Genomic DNA, 12,839 nt, shown 5'->3' on the forward strand with positions numbered 1-12,839 from the left:
TTTGAATTTATTAACATGTTTAGAAATTTCAAGGAGCAGGCAGGCAGGCAGGCAGCCAGGCAGCCAGGCAGCCAGGCAGCGCTGGTGTATAATGGTGGACTCAGGATACCTGCAAGTATGTGTATGTGTCTTTTAAACATAAATGTACGCTTACACATAGATGCATAGAGTAAGTAATGCGAAGTACAGCTAGGCGTTGCTAAGCTATAGCACGCGTTGCTTGGCGGTGCGATGCGTTATTCGATTTGCAAAGTGCATACACACTGTGTTTAATATATATCAGATTTGTTCATTGCCATACATCAGCACTACCGTTTTGAAGGCATGCAAATTTTTCGCCATTTGTGTTGGCGCAGAGACGCTGTTCATGTAAAGATGAACAATAAAGTTATTAACACAAATAACTGTGATAAACCAATGAAAGCACATGATTGGTTGATTGATGCCATTGTTAACATGGCGGAGACACGCAGAGCAGAGCCGTTTTCACCTGCGGAACTGAGGGCTCTGGTCTCCGTCATGGAGACAAGGCTGGGCCGTGCAGGGCCCTTTATAACAAATGGGCAGAAGCGGCGGGCCTATGCTGCGGCAGGGCGCCGGATTTACGCCCGCACCCGGGTGCGGAGGAGCATCGGCCAGTTAGAGAGGTGCTGGTCAGACCTCCGCAGGCGCCAGCCCCAGCTTCTCCAAGAGATCAGGAGGGAGATAGCTGTTTGTGAGTATTTTCGCTATGAAATTTCGCACTTACATCATAGCATATATAAACAATACAAATTGTCTCATGATAAGTGGGTGTCCATGGGTTTACAAGTCCATAGACTGTTATGTGTGCTTCTTCCTGGTTAACATGCAGTCATGTGGCTTTTATATGTAATTACATAGCATTCTTGATTCTGATGCATACAATGTGCCAGATCTAATATGTGTTAAACATTGATAAATGCAAGGGTTGTAATGATTGAACAAATTACTAACAATCACATAATAACTTAAATGTCACATTTTGGAGTCCATTAACAGTAAGGAGCAACTTTCAAGCATCGTTTTTGATCATTATCACCCTTCCATGTATCTCTTGTTATGGATTAATACATGTGCCCCAATGACCCTACATTGACAATGATGTTTGTTTTCTACCACACAGCACGAGCCCAAGCACGACAGGCACGGGAACAGGCCGAGGCAGGCCAGGCCGAGGAGGAGGTGCAACAGCCTGATGAGGAGGTGCCGGCGATGGTCGAGGAGGAGGAGGAGCAAGTGGAGGAGGAGGAGCAAGTGGTGGAGGAGGTGGAGGAGGAGGAGCAAGTGGTGGAGGAGGTGGAGGAGGAGGAGCAAGTGGTGGAGGAGATGGTGGAGGAGGAGGAGCAAGTGGTGGAGTAGATGGTGGAGGAGGAGGAGGTGCCTGAGGAGGTGGTGGTGGAGGAGGTGGAGGAGGTGTTGGTGGCGGAGGAGGAGGTGGAGGAGGTGTTGGTGGCGGAGGAGGAGGTGGAGGAGGTGGTGGTGGTGGCGGAGAAGGAGGTGGAGGAGGAGGTGGTGGTGGCGGAGGAGGAGGTGGAGGAGGTGGTGTTGGCGGAGGAGGTGGCTGAGGAGCCCACGCTTGTCACGGAGTCGGCCGAATCAGAGGGGGAGGAGGCGTGTGAGGCGGTGGAGGCCCAACAGATTGGTATGTATACATAATGCATCATTCATGAATTAGTTGTACTGGTATTTGTTATGTAGCACTGGTGATGATAAATTTAGTTACAATACTATTAATACAGAACCCAAAGTGGGTAGCTACAGATACAGGTACGGGTTAGATGGGGTGTCCAAGGCATCCCTTTCATCCAGGACACCGCTTAATTACACCGGTTTGTGGGATGGCTTGGAGCTCCATTTTGACTGCCACATAACCGTTGTAGTTAAACAGGATCCTGGAGTAAAGGGATGAGTGTATCATTTGTGGATTAAATTCACCTGCTGCAAGCGTAGATTCTGTCCCATCATATAGCGGAATATATGTTTTAGGTGAATGTTATTTATAAACTATATGATGTATGCTATAAATGGAGTATGGGCCGGCCTACCTTGGAATGGAGTCACAAGTTGACAGTGTCCCTGGAGCCTCCTCTACCTAAACACCCCCTGTAGTTCAGATTGTTTTTTTCCCCTCACAGAATTGTAGGTTGGTTTAGACTGAATTATGATTTTGAGGATGTGTACTGTGCATTCCTGACATTTGCATAACTCTCATGCCACGAACCATCACTGAACTTATACTGAGGAGATTGTGACAAGTTCTTATTGACGGAGGCCATGACATGCTTGTCATTGGTTAGTCATGGGTGGGTTGTGAATGAGAAGAAACACTATGACTGTTATGTCTTCTGCAGAGTAAAGGGTAGAGGGACAAAAACACAGTATTTAGTAAATAAGTTTGCATGTATGTATGTATATATGTATGTGTCATATCTATTTATCTATGTGTGTCTGTATCTCTCTACATATATATATATATATATATATATATATATATATATATATATACACATGTCACCTAGCATTTCTGCGATTTATGTAGCAGTATGTGAAATGTATGCATGAATATCATGACTAATTTTTGCCCCTTTGACATGCCCACAGATGCCACAACACCAGCAGATGAGGGGGTTCGTGGGGCCCTCCTGCGGATGGGCCACCATTTGCGGCTCCTAATTGCCGATCTTCAGGACCTCCGTGATTTGCTGCTATAATTTGTTTTTTTTCTTCTTTTCTATTTAAATGTTTAATTTTCAACACAATAAATCTTTTATGCAAGTTCAAAGTTGTTGGTTTTCTTTGCACATTAAACAGTATATGTGTAGATTGTTCATAATATTTTACACAGGGTCAAATACAAACCATTGCACTTCAATTGCTGGAAGGGTTAATGTGTGCAATGCATGTGTTAGGCATGCTTGTAAGGATATATTGGCATCTAATTGATTCCAATTCCAAATAAACATTTTTGTATGAGGATAGGTAATTGAATAAGTGGGTCATGTGATGTATTGCAGAATAGACATAATAGTGAGTAGTTTTGCGTAAATACACCGCTTCCGTGCGGAAGCACCGCTTGCCATCCGTTTGGATGCGGGATTCCCGTGCATACTCTGTAATACCGTGCAGAATCTGAGTGTTTCCCCCGCACACGCATGGTTTGTATGTCGTCCGTAAACACGCCCTGTTCTTAAAGAGTGAGTCCGTCCGAATGCGGAGGACGCGTGGGCGTTTCTACGGACGATGGCCGCACGCGGCAGCACAGCGTGGCGTGCGGACCGCACCGTAAGAATTCGGGAATATCCGCACCGATCAGAATAAGGGCCTATGGGTGACATTTAATAGGATGCGATTTGTGATTTTTGGCGATAATTAGGCAACAAAATGGCGTTATTGCATTTTTTCCATAAATCGCCAATTTAATAGGGAGCGCTAAGTCCCGTAAAACACACATTTTCGCACTCTCATTTGCCGGTAAAAATTAGCATTTTTATCGCATCCAGATGTTTTCGCATAGAAAAGTATACAAACCGCTTATTTAATGGAATGCACAAATGGAATTCGCATTTTTGAGGTGTCTACAAATCGCACATTATTCAGACCAGAATTTGTCTGAGACATGCACAGATCATTGCGATCTGTGCATGGTTCTGGTGTAAAAAAAGTTAAACAAAATTTAAAAAAAAAAAAGGTGTGGGGTCCCCCCTCCTGAGCAAAACAAGCCCGGGCTCAAAGAGCCGGTCCTGGTTTCATAAAAACATGGGGCAAAACAAATAGGGGTCCCCTGGATTTTATAAAACCAGCACCAGGCTGTTTTTTTACACAAATTGCACATGACTGAAAATCTCAAATTTTCATGACTAAAAATCACACTAGATCGCACTTCATCGCGCTTTTTTTGCCGCAAATTTGCATCTCATTAAATATGCGGTTTGGAAGGGAAAAATGTGAATTGAAAAAGTGCAATGTGCGGAGATACGGTGCGATTTTAAAATGTGTGAAAAAATCGCATTCTATTAAATGTCAACTTTTATGTAACTTTTGTGAATGTTGACAATAGCATTTTAATAGCCATTTTTTTTAAAATGACTTTAGGGATAGGTTTAGGGTTAGTTTAAAGTTAGGATTAGGGTTAAGTTTAGTGTCTGGGCTAATTTAACGGATAGGGTTAGGTTTAGGATAGGAGTTATGGGGAATGCTAAGAACAGGATTAGGGTTAGGTTTACAGTTCTGACTAGGGTTAGGGATAGGTTAAGGGATAGGATTAGAGTTAGGGTTAACAGTAGGATTAGGGAGAGGCACCTCTGTAATGGACAGTCACATCAGTGGCGGAACTTGTGAGTGGTGGGCCCAGGTGCAAAAGTATAATTTAGGCCCGCACCAGTGAGTGACAGGGGTACAAGCTGCTTGACTGGGCAGCAATGGGCCCCTTAGTCCTCAGAGGCCCCGATGCAATGCACCTGTTGCACCAATGGTAGTTCCGCCTCTGAGTCACATGCTTGTCATGCCGCCTTTCAAAATGTATAATATCAGCATTATTATTAGAGATGTGCACCGGCCACTTTTCAGGTTTTGGGTTTTGGGTTTTGGGTTCTGATTACCTTGAGGTTTTGGGTTCTAATGGGTTTTGGCAAAACACCTCCTAAGTGTTTTGTGTTTGGATTTTTTGGGTTTTGGGTTCTGATTTTTTTGTTAAAAAGCATAAAAACTGCTAAAATCGCAGAATTTGGGTGTTTTTTTTGCTCCTACGCTATATTAACCTCAATAACATTCATTTCCACTCATTTACAGTCTATTCTGAACAGCTCACACCTTACAATATTGTTTTTAGGACAAAAGGTTGCACCGAGGTAGCTGGATAACTATGCTAAGCCACACAAGTGTGCGGCCCAAACACGTGGCTCATGTAAGAGTGGCACTGCAGCGGAGTTATGTCACAGAACAGCGCCACTGGAGTGCAATTAATATATGTCAGTGGGTATGCACCAGCAGGCAGTTATACAGATACATCAGTATTAGGCAGTGAGCCCCAGACCACAAAGGTAGAGATATACGGCAGTATTTAATTATTTATTAGGCAGTGAGCCCCAGACCAGACGGTACATATGGCAGTATAGCCAGTGAGCCCCAGACCACAAAGGTAGAGATATACGGCAGTATTTAATTATTTATTAGCCAGTGAGCCCCAGACCAGACGGTATATACGGCAGTATAGCCAGTGAGCCCCAGATCACAAAGGTAGAGATATACGGCAGTATTTAATTATTTATTAGGCAGGCAATATTTAATTATTTATTAGCCAGTAAGCCCCAGACCACACAGGTAACTAGATAAGATATAGGGCATTATTATTTATTAGGCTGTGAGCCCCAGACCACAGACCACCAGACTGGCAGATTCAGTGCAGGCAGCAGTGCAGCACCAGTGGACTATATATAGCCAGTGACAACAGCAGCAAGATACAATATTTATTTTGTGGATAGTTACACTGGTAGGTAACACAACAAGTGGCGTCAGCAAACCACAGTTAAAAATTTAATTACTGAGTCTGCGATATCTAACGGCAGCCAGTGGTGTCAGCAACAACAACAACTTAATTATTTTTTTTTATATTTTTATATATTTTTAATTTTTTTTTTATTTTTTTTTATATACTCTGAGAGGTAGGTACAAGGTAGTGGCACTGGCAACAACAGAGGTGACTGCCTGGTAGGTGTTTACAACCATATAACAGGTAGCCAGGCAGCACAAAAACCCTCTCTGGCAGCACAATAAAAATTATTAAACCCCCCTCTGTCTGTAGTATTCTGTAGCAGGCTAGCAGCAGCAGTGACACAATTAGAGATGAGCAGGCTATAGCAATATAGAAAGAAAACCCCCTCTGCGGCAGTACAATAAACCCCCCTCTGTCTGTAGTATTCTGTAGCAGCAGCAGTGACACAAATTACAGATGAGCAGGCTACAGCAATATAGAAAAAAAAATCACTCTCCAGCAGCACAATAAAAATGATTAAACCCCCTCTGTACTTGCAGCTCTTTAGCAGCAAGCAGCACAGTGACACACACAACGCTCCAGCAAACCCCCCTCACGGAGCAATAAATAAAACCCCCCTCTCTGGCAGCACTGCTGCCTGCTCTGCGTCGCCCCACAGAATGAAGATGGCGGCGGCGGGTCCCGGCTTTTATGTAATCCGGATCTCGCGAGAATCCGACGTCACCAATGTGACGTCGGGCCTCGATTTCGGCTCCGGGCCTGCGCGGGAGTCCGCGGACGTCCTGGATCCGGATTCGGATTCAGGACGTCCGTGCGGATCCGGATCTCGGAGATCCGGACCCGCTCATCACTAATTATTATGTTAACATTCTATCAATGTCAACACTGTGAATCATGTCAACATGTGAGTATTGTGTTCAGTTCTGGAGGCCATATCTCCAGAAGGATATAAATACATTAGAGACTGTACAAAGAAGGGCAACTAAAATGGTGCATGGCCTACATCACAAAACGTACCAGGAAAGACTAAAATATCTTAATATGTATACTTTAGAGCAGAGAAGGGAAAGGGGGGACATGATAGAAACTTTCAAATATATCAAGGGTTTTAACAAGGTACAGGTGGGAGACATTCTTCACAGAACAAGGAGCAACAGAACACGAGGACATGCACTGAAACTAGAGGGAGGAAGATTCAGGGGAATGTGAGGAAGAATTACTTCACAGAAAGAGTAGTAGATAAGTGGAATAGCCTCCCATCAGAGGTGGTAGAGGCAAATACAGTAGTACAATTTAAACATGCTTGGGATAAGCATATTGATATCCTTACAAAAAATAAGGATCAAATATGGTTTGAGGTAACATGTTTAAAAAAAGGGGCAGACTAGATGGGCCAAGTGGTTCTTATCTGCCGTCACATTCTATGTTTCTATTTTTCTATGTGACTTGTTGGTCTCACATCCATGTCAAAATTCTGAATGTCCACTGACCTACTAACAGTACAAAAAAATACTGGCCACAGTGACCTCAGAATGAGATTGTTTTATCTTGTTTATTTTATTTCTGGTTTAAATTGTTTGCAGATTTTATGCCTATTTTGGATTACATTTTGTTTTCAATATTAGTGCAGTCCGTCTGTCTTTTTTATGCTTCATCACACATCTCCGCTTCTATACAATAAAGATGACTGCTTAAGAATTGGTACTTGTGTATTATCACGGCGCCCATTAAGCAATTTGCATAGTGGACTATTCTGCGTAGGAAAATTGCATTGCATCGCATGCGTTTTTTTGCGTGCGATCGCATGCAATGCGATTTTCCTATGTAATTTATACACTGCTATCTTCCCCGCGGGTGCTATTGCATCGCATGCGATCACACCACGCGCAAAATATAGTGTGGCGAGCGCACCGAGCCACCGAGCCCGAAGCGTGGCGAGTGCAGCGAGCCCCATGAGGGGACGCGGATTACGTTACATGTATTCGCCACACTATATAAAATCTACTCCACGCCGACGTGGATAGTGGGGGTATCAAAAGGTCGGAAGGACACAGTCCGTGTCCCCTCGCAGGGCTCATAGCGCTCGCCACGCTTCGGGGTGGTGTGGATAGTGTGTGTGTGTGGGGGGGGGGGGGCTAAATCCCATTGCAGCGCGTAGAAATGTATAGTAAAGTAAATGGCATCTGATGCTATAAAATCGCATGCGATCGCATGCGATTTTGCACGCCATGCGATCGCATCGCACCCGCGGGGCAGAGAGCAGTGAATAAAATACATAGGAAAATCGAATCGCACCCAAAAAAACCGCACGCGATGAGATTTTCCTACGGTGCTGTACGTATGCAAATATTTTATTAGTTCCTTTTGAAAATACATTTTTTCTACAAGCAGTATTGCTCAGAAATTATAATTGGTCTGTTATGATAAAATGTGGCTAGAGTGCGAGGTGCGCACAGGCCAAATAGCAATAACCTGTAAGATGGTAAGAATTATGGGGGTTATTCTAGTTCATTCTTTCTGACAAAATCCTTCTTAGATGGACAAAACCATGTGCACTGCAGGTGAGGCAGATGTAACTTGTGCAGAGAGAATTAGATTTGGGTGGGGTTTTTCTTCAAAGTGAGATCTATATTGCAGTGTAAAATAAAGCAGTCAGTATTTTCCCTGCACAGAAACAAAATAACTCACCCAAATCTAATTCTCTCTGCACATGTTACATCTGCCCCCCCTGCAGTGCACATGGCTTTGTCCATCTAAGAAGGATTTTGTCAGAAAGAATGAACTAGAATAAACCCCTATGTTATGAAATATCAGGGGCATACTGTAAATGACAAAATGAAGATGTTATTGGTTATGAAACAACTGAAACAATATAATGACAATATTATTTGTCTGATCGAGACTCATTTAGTGGGTAACAAGCTTAAGTCCCTTAAAAAATCATGGGTGGGCCAGACTTACCACGCCCCCTTCACTACAACCTCGAAAGGAGTTTCAATCTTGGTCAAGAAATCCCTTAATCCTTTGTCTGCAATAAGGTGTAAACTGATGCCTTAGGGCAATATGTGTTTTTAAACTGTGGTCGAATTTACTGCCATGTCTCCGGATCTGCCAGTGATTTGTACCGGTGACTTTCATGATGTCCTAGATTTTCATTTGGACAGATGGAATAAATCAGGGGTCCTCAAACTATTTTGCTCTGGGACCCCATCAGACAATAAAAATAATGACAGGACCCCAGCAAGTTACTGCAGAAGGTCATCACAACACATGTGTAGTCAGCAGACAGCACATACATGGCAGCACTGTGGAGGCACAGAGTGATGGGAGGAGTCTAATATACCATAACCCATCACATCACATGTGTAGTCAGCAGACAGCACATACAGCTCAGCATTGTGGAGGCACAAAATTATGGGAGGAGTCTAAAATAACAGACAATTCACCAGATTTATCAGACTCATTAAATCACTGACTGAGATTAGAAAATTCTTATGCCTGATGGTCAGCAACATGGAGTCGCGACCCCATGCTGAGAAGATCAGGACCCACTTTGGGGTCAGGACCCATAGTTTGAGAACCGCTGGAATAAATCATTGATTGGAACTAAAAGGGTGAAAAAAGAGTTTGACGATTTTGTGCATAATCTGGGGTGGGTGGATTCATGGATGTAAAGAAACAGTTTTCATGCTTTATAACCTCCTATGAATCATTGTCAATTGATCTGACGCTGGTATGTAGGTAAATAATGCCATGAGTTTGTATAGAATACAAAACAAGAGGAATATCCGATAATTCTCCCGTGATATTAGAACTTACTGCTTTTAAAGGTAAGGATAATTCCTTCTGGAAATTTGATCCTAGGTGGTTATAAAGTATAAAATAAAAGCTGGATAAATTAAAGGAGCAACGTGAGGAATTCTGGGTGATAAATAAGGGATCAGCTTCAATGATTCATAGGGCAGTATTCAATGTAAAAGTTCTCCGTGCATGGAGAGCGTTTTATTTCGCTCTCCATGCACTCTCCGTGTTTTAGCGGAGATTCTCCGTGTTCCGGAGCCTCCTGCTCCCACTATTCAATGTGGCTGATGCTCGCCGCCACTCGCGGCGAGTCTTAACCCCTGCAGCGGACGAGCGTCCGCGGCAGGGAGCTTTCAGGGAGCCGGGGGACGGAAGCAGCCAGAGAGATTAAAGTCTCCCTGGCTGCTCCAGAGGAATGTGGAGGGGAGGTGGGCTCCCCTGGACCCAGGCAGCACAGGCTGCCCCCCCCTATAGCCAGCGGGGGACCCAGTATTCACTGCACCCGATCAAGCATATTAACGTTTGGGTGCAGTGAATATATGAATATCTAATGAGCGGCTCGAGCGCTCCGGCCCCCTGCTGGCTGCACTGTGTAAAAAAAAAAAAAAAAAAAAAATTATATATTTTTTAATTAAATATATATTCATGTGCTATAAGCACATGAATAAAAATAACATGCCCCTTCACAGAAAAAAAAACCTGATTTTTTGACACCAAAATTAAAAAAAAAACCCTTTTAGTTTAAAAGTTCACATTCCAGATCTCCATCAAAAGATGGAGAATTGCTACACGGAGAGAGACGGAGAGAGACGGAGAGAGACGGAGAAAATCACTTAGAAAGACGGAGAATATTTCACATTGAATAGGGTTGCTCACTTTTGGAGAGCAAAATGCTCCGTCCAAGGCGAACAAAGCACAAATTCTCCATAAAACGCGGAGAACTTTTCTCATTGAATACTGCCCATAGTGTGGGATGCATTTAAAGCATTTATGATTAATGATATTGGGTGGGTATACTCAGCAATGTTTCCATCTTTGCTGATGACACAAAACTGAGCAGAGTAATTAGATCAACCGTGGATGTCTCCATGCAGAGTGATAAATTAGACGAGTGGGCTAAAAAGTGGAAAATGAGGTTCAATGTGGATAAATGCAAGGTTATGCATCTTGGGAGACATAACCAACGTGCTAGTTATAACTTAAGCGGGGAGGCATTGGGTAAGTCAGAACTTGAAAAGGACCTAGGAGTCCTAATAGATAACAAACTGGGGTGTAGTGCTCAATGCCATATAGCAACAAAGAAGGCCAACAGAATACTAGCATGCATAAAACGGGGTATGGAGACTAGGAACTCAAATGCAATTATGCCACTGTACAAAGGATTGGTTAGACCACATCTGGAATACGGAGTACAATTCTGGGGCCCGCTCTATAAAAAGGACATCATAGAACTGGGAAAAGTCCAAAGAAGAGCAACAAAACTAATAAAGGTAAAGGAGAATTTAAGCTATGAAGACAGATTGAACCATTTAGGATTGTTTACACTAGAAAAGGAGATGTTTAAGGGGGGACATGCTTAACACGTACAAATATATCAGGGGCCAATATAAGGAACTGTCAGACGCCCTTTTTACTGTAAGGAAGGACTCAAGGACACGAGGACATGCATTAAGATTAGAGGAAAGAAGAATTTGGTTCCCTTAGAACAGTGGTAGCCAACCCTAGCCCTCGAGAGCTACCAACAGTGCACATTTTCCAGACAACCTAGCTGCTGCACAGCTGCAATCATTAATCACTGACACATTTTAAAAGATACACAGATGGAGCCAATTAGCTCACTTGTGATTCTGTGAGGAGACCTGCAAAACATGCACTGTTGGTAGCTCTCGAGGACTAGGGTTGGCTACCCCAGCCTTAGAAGAAAACATTTTTTTTACAGTAAGGGCAGCCAAATTATGGAACTCTCTTCCTGGAGAGGTGGTGTCGGTAGATACAATAAATAGATTTAAAATAAGGTTGGATAAACATCTATTGGTTAAAAATATCCAAGTGTACAAGCAATTATCATGATCTGTCCTTGAATATATCAATGTATACTATGTATAGCAAGGGAGGAAGCTAATACACCAAGGTTGAACTGGATGAACGTGAGTCTTTATTCAGCCTTAAATACTATGAAACTATGTAACACATGTCGGCTCAAAAAACAGTAAAAAAAACCATATCGACCTTTTGACTTTTGACCTAACCTATGTCGACTTAACACATGTGTTGACCTAGACACCTGTTGACCTTGTCCCATGTCGACCTAGACCCCTGTCGAGCTAGAACCCTGTTGACCTTCCAGTATGTTGACCTAATGACTGTCGACCATCTAATGGTCGACCAACCAACCGTATCCCCTCTGAATACACCAAACAAGAATGGTTAGAGGTGCAAAAAAGATGGTTTGACTGTATAAGCGAAGAAAACTCTAGAATGATGCAACATAACTCATATACCAGATATGCAAGTTCTGATAGATCTGGGGGTTTCTAAGCTCATATACAGAAGCACTAACAGATAGTCCACCTAATATTATTACTAAAATGTATGAATCCAGATGGGTGGAAATGATGGACATGAGTTGAAAACTTGTGGTACCCATACCATGGTACTATATTTTATCTCTCACCTTGACCACAACGGTTTTCTCTACAGAGTCTTCTCTTTGATCCTTTCCCATCAAAAGTGTATCTTCAGTGCATTCTCCTTCCAACTGCAGAGACCCGCTGCTCACATGGATCTTTACGTTCTCTGAATAGTGACGATATGACAAAGATGATGAGAAAATAGACCGACAATCAAGTTTTAAATGGCCTTTTCTGCTGCCTTAATATTATTATAACTATTATTATTTCCACAAACTGTGTATATTATCATTTGGACATGTTAGGTTTCAGACTGATCTCCTAGTGATTAACAAATAAAGCTCATGGGTGAAATGTAATAAGATGAGAGATTCCGAAAGTGAGAGAGTTGGCAAGAACCAGTTTGATTTTGCAGCGTAAATGATTGCCGCTTTAAAAAAACTGGAGATTTCTTGCCAAATCTCTCACTTTCTGAATCTCTCATCCTATTAAATTTCACCCCATGTCTCTGAGCAAAGCAGAACTTAGCATTCACCCACTAAGGGATGAGGTATCCACAACAAAATGTATCCTCCTTTCCAGACTTTCAATATCTTGTTTACAAGATATTGGCAATCATGTCCAGGTGAACATAAGTGAGGTCAGTAATTATTTCATTGTTTAACACGGGGAAATCTGGTTGGCTGGAATCTGGAACGTCTTTTCCAGCTGGCATCACCAATGTAACAGTTCAGAGGCTCAATAAACTAAAAACAACCCAACTCTGTATTCTGTGGCTCAATTACAAAGTTTGGCGCTACATACAATGAACTTAATTAGAGCATGCTAGACCTAGCGGATAATGTATCAAGCAATGAATTTATTTATAAAGTTGACTAGTGGAGAAGTTGTGAATA

General features: G+C 42.7%; 1 protein-coding gene across 1 annotated transcript in view; it reads right to left on the reverse strand.

Moving 5' to 3' along the window:
• Nucleotides 1-12,839, reverse strand: part of LOC146009764 (alpha-2-macroglobulin-like) — a 78,089-nt gene that overhangs the window by 7,595 nt on the left and 57,655 nt on the right. Inside the window, exon 15 of the mRNA XM_083150224.1 lies at nt 11,988-12,109. Within this exon, the coding sequence (XP_083006350.1) occupies nt 11,988-12,109 (122 nt within the window). The remainder of the gene's footprint in view (nt 1-11,987; nt 12,110-12,839) is intronic.

The sequence above is a fragment of the Crinia signifera genome, chromosome 6, assembly GCF_055691185.1.
Source record: "Crinia signifera chromosome 6, ASM5569118v1, whole genome shotgun sequence".
In the NCBI taxonomy this organism is placed as follows: domain Eukaryota; kingdom Metazoa; phylum Chordata; class Amphibia; order Anura; family Myobatrachidae; genus Crinia; species Crinia signifera.